General features: G+C 39.6%; 2 protein-coding genes across 6 annotated transcripts in view; both read left to right on the plus strand.

The window, feature by feature from the left end:
* The first annotated feature begins 1,273 nt into the window (after positions 1-1,273).
* SMCO1 (single-pass membrane protein with coiled-coil domains 1) lies at positions 1,274-5,179 on the plus strand. The gene is made up of 3 exons (XM_017643545.3): positions 1,274-1,456; positions 3,917-4,066; positions 4,511-5,179. The coding sequence occupies exons 1-3, from the start codon at positions 1,407-1,409 to the stop codon at positions 4,953-4,955; spliced, it is 645 nt and encodes a 214-aa protein (XP_017499034.1). The 5' UTR covers positions 1,274-1,406; the 3' UTR covers positions 4,956-5,179.
* A 579-nt stretch (positions 5,180-5,758) lies between these two features.
* RNF168 (ring finger protein 168) overlaps positions 5,759-18,257 on the plus strand; it is a 96,312-nt gene continuing 83,813 nt past the window's right edge. For 3 of the 5 annotated variants that reach the window (XM_073231444.1, XM_037013171.2, XM_073231445.1), the window contains exon 1: positions 6,821-7,691. In XM_073231444.1, coding sequence (XP_073087545.1) covers positions 7,391-7,691 — 301 coding nt within the window. In that variant the 5' untranslated portion in view covers positions 6,821-7,390. Of the gene's footprint in view, positions 7,692-18,257 lie in introns of all 5 variants that reach the window. The other 2 variants (XM_073231443.1, XM_037013172.2) reach the window with 2 other exon arrangements.

An 18,257-nucleotide genomic window follows, 5' to 3' on the forward strand; every position in this document is an offset into this window, starting at 1 on the left:
GTTTTACCACTGAGTCAAGAAAGGACTTAGTCAGAACACCAAAAGGTTCACAGGAGACTCCAACTCCAGGAGTCCTTGGGGGAGTTATAATGTGTCTTAGATTTGTCCCTTTGTCTTTCTACTCCTAGGACCAATATTGTGATCTAGACCCTTAACATCCTACTTCTGATTGTGATGGTCATCTCCTGAGGGGCTTCTCTACCTACGGTTTTATTCCCACTTGGATCCATCCTAAACACCACTGCTAGATTAACTTTACAGAACCAAGAGTTCACATATGTGCAAGCTTCTTACCAGGCTATCCAGAACCTTCTACTCTTTTGTAATTCCTTGTTTTCTATCTCCTTGCTAGTATACTCCTTAGGGCATCATTGTCTTCTCAATACCATTCATTCATAGGTTTTATCCATTTAACTGATATTTATGGTGTTCAGTAAATATTGAATAAGTGAATAAATTATTCAAGAAATGAATAAACCCATGACCTGGCTCTGACCCGTTTAAATGTTGTTTTTCTTTTCCTCACATGAATCTTTTCCTTAAGACATACCCACTCATTATTCCCCAATGGATCACATACCTTGCCACCTCTGTGATTTTGCTCACACAATTTCTCCAGTTTGTAATACTTTCCTGTCTTCTCTAATAATCAAAGACCTACATTTCCTTCAGGCCAATCCCAAATCCTACCTTCCATGTAAGTATTTCTCAATTACCCAAGTCTTCAGTGACATACTGTCTCATTTTCTGTGATTCTTACAATCTGTACCTATTTTTCACACAACACTTTATATACATTTTCTTTTTAAGTATATGCCCTATCTCTCCAGTTAGTTTAACCTCCCTGAATTCAGGAATTCAGTTTCATGTCTGTTATTTCCAATACTAATCTAATACTAGAAGCTCTCAATAAATATTTGTTAGTTTCTAAGGATATTTAGATTTTTTAGTATAGATGTATCATAAAAGGTCCGGGGCTCTCTTCAAACCTAACTTAGATTATAGTTGAATAATTAAGCTGTTAAAATTTGAGAGTAATCTTTTCATCAAATTCAATCCTAGTATATGTATATATTTATTGTATATACATTTACCAGAATGTACAAAAAACCACAATTACATCAGGTTCTGCTGTGTTGACGTACTATGGCTCGTTTGTCAAAGGCAAATATTATAGTGCAATTCAGGACACCTGTGTTCACACAATCAGTTCTTTGGAACTATATTTGGATGTACAAGCTATTAAAAGCTTCTGGTACTGAGTGACCTTCCCGACAGAATTTAGATAGAATACTCATGCTGCTGTTGCCTGTTGCTGAGTGGAAGACCGCAAGAAGTACTGGATTCAAACTTCTATTGGGTTTTTGTTTTGCTTGTTTTGTTTCTTATCTTTTTCTCTTAAGAAGATGAACAATGAAACCACAACCCTGATATCCTTAAAGGAGGCAATGAAAAGGTTGATAAGGGCTACAGGGAGGGAGCAAGCATAGGTCTGCTTTTATGGGAAGATGGGCAAGAGAAGAATGAAGAGTAAAAATAGGCAAAGAATTACAGACATGCTAATTAAAATTCTGTTTCTGTTCAATTGATTTAGGTCTTCCAAGAAAATAATGTAAATTAATAATAAAGACAAATGTACTCCTAGGTGCTGTAATCTCATTCAATTAATGCATGTGCTAAATGCTAGGTATGCAAAAATAAATAAAATGTGGTTTCTGTCTTCAAGGGGCTTACAGCCTGTAGGGCTATCAGAAGTATTCAAAAATACAACTTACTATGATCGACCTTTTAACGGTAGCGTTCCTCAAGGGCTGTGAGAACACAGAGAGGATCAAGCAATTTTACCTTTGACACTAGGAAAAAGCCCTTCATAGAGGGACGTTTAAGGTGGATTCTAGTGTGAATAGGACTTTATGAAAAAGAAAAATACGGGAATTCTAGATTGAGGAAACAGTAGATGTAAGCTATAGAAGCTTGAAATTGCATACTACTTTCATTTGGCAGCTAGCTATCTCATGTGATCAGTGACTAGTATGTGAGAGAACTGGAAAACGATGGGAGCAATAGATGAAGGGCTTATGCTTCCTGATGAGGAGATTCACCTCAGCACTAACAATATCACTGGGCAAGTCAGGGCAACACAAAGCGTATCTAACTAGTTGAATGACAGGCTCAGAATTGTGTTTCAGAAGCACATTTCTGGAAGATGGATTCGTGGTCGCAGAACTGAAAGCAGAGATCCAGCTAGGCTACTGTAATCCTAGGTCTAGGTCAGAGATGGTAATTAACTGATTTAGTGGAGATGGAGAAGAAGGGAGAGATTAGAGACTTAATGGCGGAGGAAGAAAGAAAAGGTGAGAATTATTCTGAGATGTCTACTTCCAGCAATTGAACAGATGGTGATGTCATGAATAGCTGGGGAACTGTAGGAGAAAACAGACTCAGATTTGCAGACATGTTGTTTAGGATGTATTTGGAATGGTCTGGGAATGCCTTTTAGTGAGGGAATTCTAAAGAACTGCAATTGTAAAATTTTAAACTGACTGAAAAGCCAGAGTTCCTCTGGAAATCAAGATAGAGATGACCTATATGCAGTATAGTCTTAGAGGTCTAAAAGTTAGTGCAAACAGTATGTCAGACATTGTTTTGATGTGTAAACAGAGATTGCCAGCATATTAGGTCATGCAGGCTTCTACTCCTGCAAAAATATTTCATACTGAGACTTATCTATGTCTTAAATAGAATCCAAAGCAGTGAGATAATTCCACAGCAGTGATTTCTGAAGAGGGAGTCAGTGATGAGTATAATTAGTAGGTTTAGTTTAGGACAGTTGAGTTTGACATCTCCATCCAAGTGGAAATGTACAAAACAGAGTTGAAGATACAGTTCTAGAGCTTAGGAGAGAGGTGGTACCTGAAGCTGAATTAGCCTTGGAAGAAAGTAAGAACTGAGAAGAGAAGATGATCAGGACAGAACCTTGACACCACACAGATATTCAGGTCACTGACAACATAAAAGTTCAGGGAAATGGTATGTGTTTTGTGTATCACTTCCTTCATGAAATACAGTGTGATCAAGCGAGTGAGTTGTGTAGTTGTTCCAGTTCTCTCTGGTTCAGTGAAATGTAATTCCGGTGCCACAGTGCCCCATGATGATTAACATTGTTCAGGGCTACTGAAATCCCCACGTTGGGTTACACAGTTCAGCCTCTCATTTGTATCACAGATGTCAATCATGCAATATGCCTTTTATTACTTATTTGTAAAGCCTCTACTAGGTATTGGGGGCAGTATAAAGATGTCCAAGGACTAGTCTCTGATCCCCTCCATCCAAGAGCTTACAATTTCGTTCATGAAAAGCCAACTCTGAAAGCAAGAGTGGGGGAATGACAGGTGGTAAAGGCAGTCCTGTGAGAATGAAGTGGGTAGGGAGGAGATCACCAGGTTGAAAGGCTGAGGTATTCAAGCAGGCAGTGGAATTATAGTTTATCAGTGGAGGAAGGATAGGATTTGGGTGTCAGAATTAAGGTAGAGATAGCACTAGCTGTTTACATGATATTAGGTCTCTATTTGTTTCTGTAAAATAATAAAAATGACTGCATCACTTCTTATAGTTGTGAGAATCAAAGTAATGCTTGTATGAAGTGCTTTTCAAGTACAAAGTACAAAGTACAGTATAAAAGACAAGGTGTGGCAGATAATTAAAGTAACTAGACAATCCAAAAGTACAGTAAAAGGAATACAGGAACTAGGATGATAGCTAGAGGATGGCAAATGGGAATATCTGTTCATAATGTTACATTTAAATAGCTATCCAAGTTTGGTAGTGGTTGTAAACAATGTACTCGAGCCTTCTCTTAAGGCAAAACTTTGGTTTTATCCCCTGACCTAAACTAACTGATTATTTTATCCTATAGAGTAGACCACAAACTCCAAGCTTTAGAAGTACAATTTAAAGAATTGGATTTCAGCAAGGATAATCTGACACAGAAATTTGAACAGCATAGCAAGACTTTGGCAAGCCAGATAGCTCAAGATGAGCTGTGGACAGCAGTTCTGGCACTCAGGTGAGTATCTAATGAGACATCAGTGGACTTTCATGGCTTTCTGAAAGCTCTCAGTGGTCATTCTAAAACTGAATTTTTTAATACGATTCCAACAATGGATTGTGAAGAAACAATATTTTCTTAGTTTTTTCAATCAAAAAAGATTAATTTGAGCACCTATTTTTATGCCAGCATTGTAGTAAATATCTCAGTTACAATCTCTGATTTGCTAAAATCTTAACTTACACAGCGATAGATAATGTTAACCCCTCTGCCACTGAGAAACTTATGAGTGGCCTGAGAACTATGAGTGGTTTAGAGTAGGCCCTATATCTGAAGTATTTTCTGAAATACAACTGGTTCTCCTAGCAGGTTTGTACTTCTCTGACTTATCCTAATAGAATTCATTTTATGTTTGCACATAGAAAGTTCTGCTGCTTAAGAAGCTGTCTGTATTTTTTATAGGTTCACTTCAATGGAATTGAGTATTTTATATAGCTGCGTCATTGAAGTACTCATCTGCTTGCACACCCGTGTGCTTGAGAAGCTGCCAGACCTGATGAGAGGTCTTCCCACCTTAGCCTCTGTCCTTAGACGAAAAGTCAAGAACAAGCGCATTAGAGTTGTATGGGAGTCTGTCCTGGAGGAGTATGGGCTGCAAGAAGGAGATATCACAGCACTTTGTACCTTCTTTATTGCACATGGTAACAAGGCAGAACACTACATTGCTAAAGTGAGGCAGATGTACATCAGGGATATCACTTTCTTGATCACTAACATGGTAAAGCACCAGGCTCTGCAGGATGGTTTGCTGAGAGCAGTTCAGGTCATTGAGAAGGGGAAAGCAGTAAGAGCCCCAGAAGAGCAAAAGTCATCCCTAAAAGAGATGATACCATCAGTCAAAAATTAACCTGTTCCCCTGGGACCCAGAGATTCCACGTCTAGTAGTTTATCTTGCAAATGGGAAACAATATGTATGTATAATTTATTGCAGTTTTATTGTTTTTAGCAAAAGTGAGGGGCCTTTTAAACAAATTATGATAATACAATGGATGTACTCTGTGTAGCAATATAAGAGAATGAAGACATTCTTTGTATAACTATACAATGAAATACAGTTACCACCAAAATGTGTTTTAAAGTATTTGTTTTCAATATATATTGTTAAGTGGAAAAAAGGCAAAAGCAAACGTGTCTGTGTGTTACACACACACACACACACACCTATATATGCAAATATACCTATAAACCTCATAAACTTCTGGAGAGATACATAATAAAGTGATAACACTGGTTGCCTTAAGAAGAAAACTTAAGAGGCTAGGGGTCAAAGGTAGGAGGAGCTCTTTTCATTGTTAATCCATTCTGAATTTCAAACCATATATATGTATTACCTAAAGACAAAACATTTAAAAACACCTAATATGTATTGTATGTTGACATGCATCTGCTCTCTAGTAAAAGCTATTTATATTAGAAAGGGAACTCTCACACATTGACCATATGTTTATAATACTTATTGAACACCGAATGCCATTATCTAGGTGCTATGGATAACAGAAATATTTTAAAATGTGTACCTTGTCCTTCAGGTAAAAGTTAAGTGCTGATGCTTTATTTGGGAGGTACAAATAAACACTCTAGAGGATATGACGTAGAGAAGGATGGGAAGTAATACAAAATGATGCACCTTGCTGGTCCCTCGTTGAGAATAACCTGTGAGACACAGCAGCTTGCTCGGTAGATACTTATACTGACTCTTGTCCTTCTCCAGACACAATGGAGAAACCATGCGTTGGAAAGAAGGAGAACAGAGAATTTCTCTGTTGTGCTCACATTGCTCAGTCTACTGTTTTCACTTGGCCAAAGTTTGCCCCATGGCGAGTGACTCCATCATAGTATTTCCAGGATGCATTATCTTAGCCCTCCCAGCAGCCACTGGGAAGCCGGCGCCGGTACTGTTCAGTACAATGTTTCACGGAAGTCCAGAAGTGGAAGGAAAAGCCAGAGATTCCAGAAATGCAACTGCAGCCCTAGGCAGAGGAAACATTTCCTCAAAAAACTCAGGCGTCGTTCTTTTTTTTTCCAAAAACCTTTTTTATTGTAAAATATACGTAAAATTTACCATCTTAACCATTTCTAAGTGTACAGTTAAGTGGTGTTAAGTACATTCATAATATTGTGCAACCATCACCACCTCCATCTGAAAACTGAAACTATACCCACAACACAGTAACTCTCCCAGTCCCTGGGAACTACCATACTACTTCCTGGCTCTGAGGCTTGGTTCTTAAGTACTAGGGATCACAGTCTTTACTTAATCCCCATCATTTCCTAGCCAACTTTGGAAAGCGACTTAAGAGGTTTAGCTACAAATTAACAGACACAGAAAAGTACTCTGAGGCGTACCAGAGGAAGAATTTAAGAAATAACTGTTCAGTGTTTCCATTTGTTTTGAGGTTTCCCTTATTAGCGTAAAGACTAATCCCGCGACACTCGGGGTTCCGAAGCCTCTGACAGCTGGAAACGGTAAGATTCGGCTCCGCTCTCTCCGCAGGCGGAGGGACAGCGACTCCCAGGCTAGGGGCGGGGCCAGAGCGCGCACCGCCTCGGAAGTCCACCGCTGCCGAACGCTTGACGTCTCTGCCCATAGGCTGTTCTTTGGGGGTGGGGCCATTTTTTGGCGGGCAGTCATGGCGTCACTACCCCTGAACGGGTTGCTACTGCGCTTCGTTCATGATCGGGCTCATTAGCAGACTGAAGAGAGGGGACCAAGCGGCTCGGAGCGCAGTGAGACAGCGAAGGCGCCGGACCGCTGGACCACTTAAGCTCGTGCGCTGTCCCCAGGCAACGGGAAACGTAAGTCTTGCACCATCAGAGCCCGGCGTCCCGGCGGAAATAGCGTTCTTCTTGCTGCTGAGGCTACGCGGAGCCTCGGGCTTTGCAGCCCGGGCGAAGGAAGCATCCTCACCTGGTAAGAGCAAGGGCTGGCATTTGGCGCAGGCCTCCCGCCGCACCTCAAAGCCAGAGCCCACCACGCGCCCTACTGCACCAGTTATGTGATGCTTCAGAGCAGCCAAGGTCTCCCGACCGAAATGTTTGTTTTAACTGACGTTTGTCTTAAACATGGACAAAGTCACCGCCTCCTAGGATATAGGATTGTTTACCGGGCCGGCAGAGCACCTTTTTGCTTCGAGACGTCTTTGATGTTCCCAGTCTCTGAATTCTGATACGCTGCTGGGCATAATTAAACACAAAACTGGGAATTTGCATTCTCTGGAGTTGGGCCAGAAATACGGTTCTTTTCAGGTGCTGATGTAGACTGTGCCTCATTACCATATTAAAATGGCTGCGCGCAAAGACTCCATCCCTTCCTTGTCGGAATGCCAGTGCGGGATCTGTGTGGAAATCCTAATCGAGCCCGTAACACTCCCTTGTAACCACACGCTCTGTAATCCATGCTTCCAATCGACTGTCGAAAAGGCAAGTTTATGCTGTCCCTTCTGTCGCCGCCGGGTCTCTTCCTGGACCCGGTACCATACCCGCAGAAATTCTCTTGTTAATATGGAACTGTGGGAGATAATTCAAAAACACTATCCAAAGGAATGCAAGCTTAGAGCCTCTGGGCAGGAATCAGAGGAAATCGGTGAGTAAAAACCCAATGTGTTTGTTGGCTAAAAAAACAATACCCTTTAAAAAAGTGAATCGGCACTAGTCCATTTCTTAAAAGGATGAAAGAAAACGCCCAGTTAGTATTCGTCTGGATTTTTCTCGGGGGTTTGGGTTTTACCTACCCCAAAATATCGATTAAGGTCAATGGCAAAATATTCTTAATTGTTACAATGCCCAGGCTGTGTTCAGTTGGTGGTTGTTGGGTTAAAGAAGAGAAAAGGGAAGAAAAAAAACCCACAAGAATTGCCTGCATAGAGCCTTCAGTCATATGAAAAGTTACATAAATATTCACCAATGAGTAATATGCATAGTACAGCAACACCACTAGTAAGGAAGTGACTGGATTCCTGTGTTAATGTTTTACTTTAAATTACTTTAAGTAACTTGCTTGCTTCTACATCTCCATTTAATTCTTAAGCATTCAAGCAGCCTCAAATCGTTTTCTGAAGCTAATTCCATCTAGTTAAGTCTTTTTTTTTTTATTAAGGCATCATTGGTACACAATTACATGAGCAACATTGTGGTTATTAGATTCCCCCCATTAACAAGTCCCCACCACATACCCCATTACAGTCACTGTCCATCAGCATAATAAGATGCTGTAGAATCACTACTTGTCTTCTCTGTGCTATACTGCCTTTCCCCTGCCGCACCCACTACATTATGTGTGCTAATCATAATACCCCTTTTTCCTCTTATCCCTCCCTTCCCACCCATCCTGCCCAGTCCCTTTCCCTTTGGTAACTGTTAGTCCATTCTTGGGTTCTGTGATTCTGCTGCTGTTTTTTTCCTTCAGTTTTTGCTTTGTTCTTATGCTCCACAGATGAGTGAAATCATCTGGTACTTGTCTTTCTCCAACTGACTTATTTCACTGAGCATACTACCCTCTAGCTCATCCATGTTGTTACAAATGGTAGGATTTGTTTTCTTCTTATGGCTGAATAATATTCCATTGCATATGTGTACCACATCTTTATCCATTCATCTATTGATAGACACTTAGGTTGCTTCCATTTCTTGACTATTGTAAATAGTGCTGCAATAAACGTAGGGGTGCCTATCTATTGATAGACACTTAGGTTGCTTCCATTTCTTGACTATTGTAAATAGTGCTGCAATAAACGTAGGGGTGCCTATGTCTTTTTCAGTCTGGGATCCTGTATGCTTTTTTTTTTAAATTTTATTATCATTAATCTACAATTACATGAACATTATGGTTACTAGACTCCCCCCTTCACCAAGACCCCCCCACAAACCCCATTACAGTCACTGTCCATCAGCATAGTAAGATGCTGTAGACTCACTACTTGTCTTCTCTGTGTTGCACATCCCTCCCTATGCCCTCCCCACATTGTACATGCTAATTGTAAGGCTCCCTTTCTTTTTCCCTGCTCTTTTCCCTCCTTTCCCACCCCACCTGCGCAGTCCCTTTCCCTTTGGTAACTGTTAGTCCATTCTTGGGTTCTGTGATTCTGCTGCTGTTTTGTTCCTTCAGTTTTTCTTTGTTCTTATACTCCACATATGAGTGAAATCATTTGGTACTTGTCTTTCTCCACCTGGCTTATTTCACTGAGCATAATACCCTCTAGCTCCATCCATGTTGTTGCAAATGGTAGGCTTTGTTTTCTTCTTATGGTTGAATAATATTCCATTGTGTATGTGTACCACATCTTCTTTATCCATTCATCTACTGATGGACACTTAAGTTGCTTCCATTTCTTGGCTATTGTAAATAGTGCTGCAATAAACATAGGGGTGCATATGTCTTTTTCAATCTGGGATCCTGTATTCTTAGGGTAAATTCCTAGAAGTGGAATTCCTGGGTCAAATGGTATTTCTATTTTTAGTTTTTTGAGGAACCCCCATATTGCTTTCCACAATGGTTGAACTAATTTACATTCCCACCAGCAGTATAGGAGGTTTCCCCTTTCTCTGCATCCTCGCCAGCATTTCTTGTTCTTTGTCTTTTGGATGTTGACAGTCCTAACTAGTGTGAGGTGATATCTCATTGTGGTTTTAATTTGCATTTCCCTGATGATTAGCTATGTGAAGCATCTTTTCATGTGTCTGTTGGCCATCTGAATTTCTTCTTTAGAGAATTGTCTGTTCATATCCTATGCCCATTTTTTAATAGGGTTATTTGCTTTTTGGGTGTTGCGGCACATGAGCTCTTTATATATTTTGGGTGTCAACCCTTATCAGATGTCATTTATGAATATATTCTCCCATACTGTAGGATGCCTTTTTGTTCTATTGATGGTGTCCCTTGATGTACAGAAGCTTTTTAGTTTGATGTAGTCCCATGTGCTCATCTTTGCTTTTGTTTCCCTGGCCCAGGGAGATATGTTCATGAAAAAGTCGCTCATGTTTATGTCCAAGAGAGTTTTGCCTATGTTTTCTTTTTTTTTTAAAGATATGATTGATATACACTCTTATGAAGGTTTCACATGAAAGAACAATGTGGTTACTACATTTACCCATGTTATCAAGTCCCCACACCCATACCCCAATGCAGTCATTGTCCATCAGTGCAGCAAGTTGCGAGAGATCCAGTATGTTCCTTCTCTGTGATACACTGTTCTCCCTGTGATACCCCATACCATGTGTACTAAACATAATACCCCTCAGTCCCCTTCTCCCTCCCACCCAACCCGCTCTCCCTCACCCCTCCCCTTTGGTAACCACTAGTACATTCTTGGAGTCTGTGAGTCTCCTGCTATTTTGTTCCTTCAGTTTTGCTTCATTGTTATATTCCACAAATGAGGGAAATCATTTGGCATTTGTCTTTCTCCGCTTGGCTTATTTCACTGAGCATAATGTCCTCCAGCTCCATCCATGTTGTTGCAAATGGTAGGATTTCTTTCTTATGGCTGAATAGTATTCCATTGTGTATATGTACCACATCTTCTTTATCCATTCGTCTACAGATGGACACTTAGGTTGCTTCCATATCTTGGCTGTTGTAAAAAGTGCTGCAATAAATGTAGGGGTGCACATGTCTTTTGGAATCTGAGAAGTTGTATTACTTGGGTATATTTCAAGGAGTGGGATTCCAGGGTCAAATGGCATTTCTATTTTTAGTTTTTTTGAGGACCCTCCATACTGCTTTCCACAATGGTTGAACTAGCTTACATTCCCACCAGCAGTGGAGGAGGGTTCCCCTTTCTTGGCATCCTCGCCAGCATTTGTTGTTCTTAGTCTTTTCGATGCTGGCCATCCTTACTGGTGTGAGGTGATATCTCATTGTGGTTTTAATTTGCATTTCCCTTGTGATTAGTGATGTGGAGCATCTTCGCATGTGTCTGTTGGCCATCTGAATTTCTTCTTTGAAGAACTGTCTCTTCATATACTCTGCCCATTTTTTAATTGGGTTATTTGCTTTTTGGGTGTTGAGGTGTTTAAGTTCTTTATATATTTTGGATGTTAACCCCTTGTCCGATATGTCATTTACAAATATATTCTCCCATACTGTAGGATGCCTTTCTGTTCTATTGGTGGTGTCTTTGCTCTACAGAAGCTTTTCAGCTTGATACAGTCCCACTTGTTCATTTTTGCTTTTGTTTCCCTTGCCCGGGGAGATATGTTCATGAAGAAGTCGCTCATGTTTATGTCCAAGAGATTTTTGCCTATGTTTTTTTTCTAAGAGTTTTATGGTTTCATGACTTACATTCAGGTCTTTGATCCATTTCAAATTTACTTTTGTGTGTGGGGTTAGACAGTGATCCAGTTTCATTCTCTTACATGTAACTGTCCAGTTTTGCCAACACCAACTGTTGAAGAGGCTGTCATTTTCCCATTGTATGTCCATGGCTCCTTTATCATATATTAATTGACCATATATGTTTGGGTTAATGTCTGGAGTCTCTAATCTGTTCCACTGGTCTGTGGCTCTGTTCTTATGCCAGTACCAAATTGTCTTGATTACTGTGGCTTTGTAGTAGAACTTGAAGTTGGGGAGCGAGATTCCCTTCCTACTTTATTCTTCCTTCTCAGGATTGCTGTGGCTATTCGGGGTCTTTGGTGGTTTCATATGAATTTTTTAACTATTTGTTACACTTTGTTGAAGAATGCTGTTGGTAATTTGATAGGGATAGCATTGAATCTGTAGATTGCTTTAGGCAGGATGGCCATTTTGATGATATTAATTCTTCCTAGCCAAGAGCATGGGATGAGTTTCCATTTGTTAGTGTCCTCTTTAATTTCTCTTAAGAGTGTCTTGTAGTTTTCAGTGTTTAGGTCTTTCACTTCCTTGGTTAGGTTTATTCCTAGCTTTTTTATTCTTTTTGATGTAATTGTGAATGGAATTGTTTTCCTGATTTCTCTTTCTGTTAGTTCATTGTTAGTGTATAGTAAAGCCACAGATTTCTGTGTATTAATTTTGTATCCTGCAACCCTGCTGAATTCTGATATTAGTTCTAGTAGTTTTTGGAGTGGAGTCTTCAGGGTTTTTTATGTACAATATCATGTCATCTGCAAGTACTAACACTTTGAATTATTCTTTACCAATCTGGATTCCTTGTATTTCTTTGTTTTGTCTAATTGCCATGGCTAGGACCTCCAGTACTATGTTGAATAACAGTGGGGGGAGTGGGCATCCCTGTCTTGTTCCCGTTCTTAGAGGGAAAGCTTTCAGCTTCTCACTGTTCAGTATGATGTTGGCTGTGGGTTTATCATATATGGCCTTTATTATGTTGAGGTACTTGCCCTCTATACCAACTTTGTTGAGAGTTTTTATCATGAATGGATGTTGAATTTTGTCAAATGCTTTTTCAGCATCTATGGAGATGATCATGTGATCATGATGTTGATGGATTTTCTAATGTTGTACTATCCTTGCATCCCTGAGATGAATCCCACTTGGTCATGGTGTATGATCCTCTTGATGTATTTTTGAATTCGATTCGCTAATATTTTGTTGAGTATTTTTGCATCTATGTTCATCAGGGTTATTGGTCTATAATTTTCTTTTTGGTGGGGTGTTTGCCTGGTGTTGGTATTAGGGTAATGCTTGCTTCATAGAATGAGTTTGGGAGTATTCCCTCCTGTTCCATTTTTTGGAAAACTTTAAGGAGAATGGGTATTATGTCTTTCCTGTATGTCTGATAAAATTCCGCAGTAAATCCATCTGGCCTGGGGGTTTGCTCTTGGGTGGTTTTTTGATTACTGCTTCCATTTCATTACTGGTAATTAGTCTGTTTAGATTTCCTGTTTCTTCCTTGGTTAGACTTGGAAGGTTGTATTTTTCTAGGAAGTTGTCCATTTCTTCTAGGTTTTCCAACTTGTTGGCATATAGGTTTTTATAGTATTCTCTAACAATTCTTTGTACTTCTCTGGGGTCTGTTGTGATTTTTCCTCCCTCGTTTCTGGTTCTGTTGATGTGTGTTGATTGTCTTTTTCTCTTAATAAGTCTGGCTAGAGGCTTATCTATTTTGTTTATTTTCTCAAAGAACCAGCTCTTCTTTCATTGGTTTTTTTCTATTGTTTTATTCTTCTCTATTTTATTTATTTCTTCTCTGATCTTTATTATGTCCCTCTTTCTGCTGACTTTAGGCCTCATTTGTTCTTTTTCCAGTTTGGATAATTGTGACTTTAGACTATTCATTTGCGATTGTTCTTCCTTCTTTAAATATGCCTGGATTGCTATATACTTTCCTCTTTGAACTGCCTTCGCCGCATCCCACAGAAGTTGGGGCTTTGTGCTGTTGTTGTTATTTGTCTCCATATATTGCTTGATCTCTGTTTTCACTTGGTCATTCACCCATTGATTACTTAGGAGCATGTTATTAAGCCTTCATGTGTTTGTGAGCCTTTTTGCTTTCTTTGTGCAATTTATTTCTAGTTTTAGACCTTTATGGTCTGAAAAGCTGGTTGGTAGAATTTCAGTCTTTTTAAATTTACTCAGGCTCTTTTTGTGGCCTAGTATGTGGTCTATTCTAGAGAATGTTCCATGTGCACTTGAGAAGAATGTGTATCCTGCTGCTTTTGGGTGTAGAGTTCTGTAGATGTCTGTTAGGTCCATCTGTTCTAGTGTGTTGTTCAGTGCCTCTGTGTCCTTACTTATTTTGTGTCTGGTGGATCTGTCCTTTGGAGTGAATGGTGTGTTGAAGTCTCCCAAAATGAATGCATTGCATTCTATTTCCTCCTTTAGTTCTGTTAGTATTTGTTTCACATATGTTGGTGCTCCTGTATTGGGTGCATGTATGTTTATAATGGTTATATCCTATTGGTGAACTGAGCCCTTGGTCATTATGTAATGTCCTTCTTTATCTTGTTACTTTCTTTGTTTTGAAGAATTGTTAGAGAATACTATGAAAACATATATGCTGATACTAGTATTGCAACACCTGCTTTTTTCTCCCTGTTGTTTGCATGAAATATCTTTTTCCATCCCTTGTCTTTTAATCTGTGCATGTCTTTGGGTTTGAGGTGAGTCTTTTGTAAGCAGCATATAGATGGCACTTGCTTTTTTATCCATTCTATTACTCTGTGTCTTTTGATTGGTGCATTCAGTCCATTTGCATTTAGGGTGATTATTGAAAGATATGTACTTATTGCCATTGCAGGCTTTAGATTCGTGGTTACCAAAGATTCAAGGTTAGCTTCTTTACTATCTTACTGTCTAACTTAACTCATTTATCGAGCTCTTATAAACACAGTCTGATGTTTCTTTATTTCTCTCCCTTCTTATTCCTCCTCCTCCATTCTTTATATGTTGGGTGTTTTATTTTGTGCTCTTTTGTGTTTCCTTTGACTGCTTTTGTGGGTAGTTGATTTTATTTTGTGCATTTATTTAGTATTTGATAGGTGTGCTTTCTTTTCTGTGATTTTATTTTCTCTAGTGACATCTATTTAGCCTTAGGAGTGCTCCAATCTAGAGCAGTCCCTCTAAAATACCCTGTAGAGGTGGTTTGTGGATGCAAAATACCTCAATTTTTGCTTGTCTGGGAATTATTTAATCCCGCCTTTTTATTTAAATGATAATCGTGCTGGATACAGTATCCTCGGTTCAAGGCCCTTCTGTTTCATTGCATTAAATATATCATGCCATTCTCTTCTGGCCTGTAAGGTTTCTGTTGAGAAGTCTAATGATAGCCTGATGGGTTTTCCTTTGTATGTGACCTTTTTCTTCTCTCTGGCTTCCTTTAATACTCTGTCCTTGTCCATGATCTTTGCCATTTCAGTTATTATATGTCTTGGTGATGTCCTCCTTGGCTTCCTTCTGTTGGGAGTTCTGTGGGCTTCTGTGGTCTGAGCAACTATTTCCTCCCCCAGTTTGGGTAAGTTTTCAGCAATTATTTCTTCAAATATACTTTCTATCCCTTTTTCTCTCTCTTTTTTCTGGTACCCGTATAATGCGGATATTGTTCTGTTTGGGTTAGTCACACAGTTCTCTTAATATTCTTTCATTCCTGGGGATCCTTTTATCTCTCTCTGCCTCAGCTTCTCTGCATTCCTGTTGTCTGATTTCTTTTCCATTAACGGCCTCTTGCACCTCGTCCATTCTGCTTTTAAGTCCTTCCAGAGATTGTTTTATTTCTGTATTCTGTCTCCCAACTTTATGTGTTAGCTCTTGCATTTTTCTCTGCAGCTCCATCAGCATGGTTATGACCTTTAATTTGAATTCTTTTTCAGGAAGATTGGTTAAATCTTATCTCCCCAGGTTCCCTCTCAGGGATGTCTGGGTTATTCTTGTCTGTATCAAATTATTCTGCATTTTCATGGCAATAGAGGTATTCGTAGGCAGTTGGCGCATGTGTCAGCTGGGAGAAGAAAGTCCTTTCCTGTTTGCCTGTCGCCTTCCCTTCCTTTGAGAACGGCGACCCCTAGCAGCTTGTGATGGGCAACTGCACGCTGACAGGGCCTCTGAGTCTGGCCCGGGTGGCTGCAGAGGATGTTCTGCATGGCTGCTGTGGGCGTGGCCAGTCTCAGGCTTCTGCTCCATTATGGCGGGGCATGCTGGAGGGGGACAAGCAGGAGGCTGTTTATTGCCGTGAGTGTCCTCAGAGCTGCACTGCCGCCAGGGGTTTAAGGCACCCGGAGTTCCCCGGGATTCCAGCTGCCCTGCTGAGTGTCCTGGGATGCTTCCTTCTAGCTGTGAGGCTCCTGTCCCTTTAAGACTTTCAGAAAGCACTTGCTTTTCTTTTGTTCCAGGGGTGCTGGCTCTGGGAACCCGCTCACAGGTTTTACTGTTCCGTTTCCCTAGTCTCCAGCACGCCATGCACTGTGTGTCTGCACTCCCAGTGCAGATGGCTAGGGCTGGGTGTTTAGCAGTCCTGGGCTCCCTCTCCCTCCCTGCTCCAACTCCTCTCCTTCCGCTGGGGAGGTTGAGTGGGGGATGCACTCGGGGCCTGCCAGGCCATGGCTTATATCTTACCCCGTTCGTGAGGCGCTGGGTTCTCACACGTGTAGATGTAGCCTGGCTGTTGTACTGTATCTTCTGGTGTCTCTTTTAGGAGTAGTTGTATTTGTTGTATTTTCAAATATATATGTGGTTTTGGGAGGAGATTTCTGCAGCCCTACTCCCGCCACCATCTTGGCTCCTAGGACTAATTCAGTCATTTTTATTTAAAGTTCTCCACTGTGGTGAGTTATTGATCAGTCTGCCCAGAACTGAACTCTTGATCCTAGCAGCTTGATCAGTAAGCCATTCAGTATTTCTTGTGAGTGCTTTGAATGTGGTAACTGCTCTGGTGTGCTGGCCTTTTTAAAAAAAATTTTTTTATTGTATATGTGTATTACAAAACTTGCCATTTTATTTTTTTAACAGTAGTTACATTTTATTAAGTGTTTTATTGAAATATTGCATACAGTTGATATATTTAAAGTATGATTCAATGGTTTTGGTATTTAACTTTTTTTTTTCAAAACTCATAGAATTTCCCATTTTAACCTTTTTGAAGAGTACATTTCAGTGGCATTAATTACATGTACAGAGTGGTGTGGCCATCACTACTATTTCCACAACGTTTTCATCATCCCAAATTCTTTAACCATTAAGCATGTTCCCAAGTTTCTAATCTACTTTGTCCGTATGAATTTACTTGTTATAGATATCTCACATAATGTATTCATACAGTATGTGATCTTTTGTGTTGTCTGCCTTCTTTCACTCAGCATGTTTCCAAGTTTTATACATGCTTGTAGCATGTATCAGTACTTCATTTCCTTTTAGGCTGATCCTCTTTTGGATGTATTATATTTTGTTTAATCCTTTATCCATTAATTGACTTGGGTTGCTTCCACCCTTTTGCTCTTTGAATAATGATGATGATGAGCATTCAGCTTTCAATTATTTGTTTGAATGTGTTTTCAGTTCTTTTATATATGTACCCAGGAATTGCCGAATCGTGTGATAATTCTATGTTTAGCTTTTTGAGAACCTGCCAAACTTTTCTACAAGGCCACACCATTTTACATTCCCACCAGCATTATATAAAGGTTCCACTTTCTCCATATCCTCACCAATTCTTGTTATTTTCTGTTTTGTTTTTAAATATAGCTATCCTAGTAGGTGTGAAATGGTATCTTGGAGTGTAGTTTTTTTATTGTGGTAAAGTATACGTAACAAAATTTACTGTTTCAACCACTTTAAGCATACAATTCAATGGCATTAAGTACATTACGTCAGTGTGCAACCATCCATCATCTACAGAACTCTTTGATCTTCCCAAACTGAAACTCTATGCCCATTAAATAATAACTGCTCAGTTCCTTCTCCCTCCAGTCCGTGGCAATCACCATTCTATTTTCTGTCTCTATAAATTTGACTCCTTTAGATAAGTCATATAAGCAGAATCATAATATGTATTTGTCCTTTTGTCTCTCGCTTATTACACTTACCATTATGTCTTCAAGATTCATCGACGTGTAGCAGGTGTCAGAATTTGTTCCATTTGTCTCTTTGCTTTTATTGCTTATGCTTTTTGGTGTCATGTCTAAGAAATCACTGCTTAATCCAATGGCATAAGATTTTTCCCTATTTTCTTCCAACAGCTTTATAATTTCAGGTCTTGTATTTAAGTCTTTAATTGATTGTATTAATTTTTGTATATAGTGTAAGATAAGGATCCAACTTCATTCTTTTCATGTGGATATTCAGTTTTCCCAGTATCATTTGTTCATAAGACATTGCTATTTTAAAGTTTTTGTCTACTAAGTCTGATGTCTGGACTTCCTCAGGGATTGTTTCTATTCATTTATTTTGTTCCTTTGAATTGTCCATGCTTTCTTGTTTCTTTGTGTGCCTTGTTGTTTTGGGGGAAAATTGAACATTTGAATATTTTAATGTGGGAACCCTGGAAATCAGATTCTTCCCTTTCTTTGGGAAAGAACCTTTTTTTTTTGAAGGCTGTAATGTAATTTGTTTACTGACTTTCCCAACCTTTTTTTTTTTTTGCAAAAACTGTGTTCCTTCTTGTGTGTGGTCACTGAGGCTCTGTGCCTTACCTTGTGTAGAGTTAGTGTTTTGACAGATTTCCTTGAATGTCAGGAGCTGAAAAACAATAGCAAAAAGAAACAAAACAAGAAACTACCTTTCTGT

The sequence above is a fragment of the Manis javanica genome, chromosome 3, assembly GCF_040802235.1.
Source record: "Manis javanica isolate MJ-LG chromosome 3, MJ_LKY, whole genome shotgun sequence".
Taxonomy (NCBI): Eukaryota; Metazoa; Chordata; class Mammalia; order Pholidota; family Manidae; genus Manis; species Manis javanica.

Bases quoted from the DNA above. Each gene is read 5' to 3' on its own strand.
- SMCO1 (XM_017643545.3), top strand. From the start codon at position 1,407: ATGAACAATGAAACCACAACCCTGATATCCTTAAAGGAGGCAATGAAA. The intron at 1,457-3,916 runs GTTGATAAGGGC...TTTATCCTATAG, and splicing joins TTAAAGGAGGCAATGAAAAG to AGTAGACCACAAACTCCAAG. The intron at 4,067-4,510 runs GTGAGTATCTAA...TATTTTTTATAG, and splicing joins ACAGCAGTTCTGGCACTCAG to GTTCACTTCAATGGAATTGA.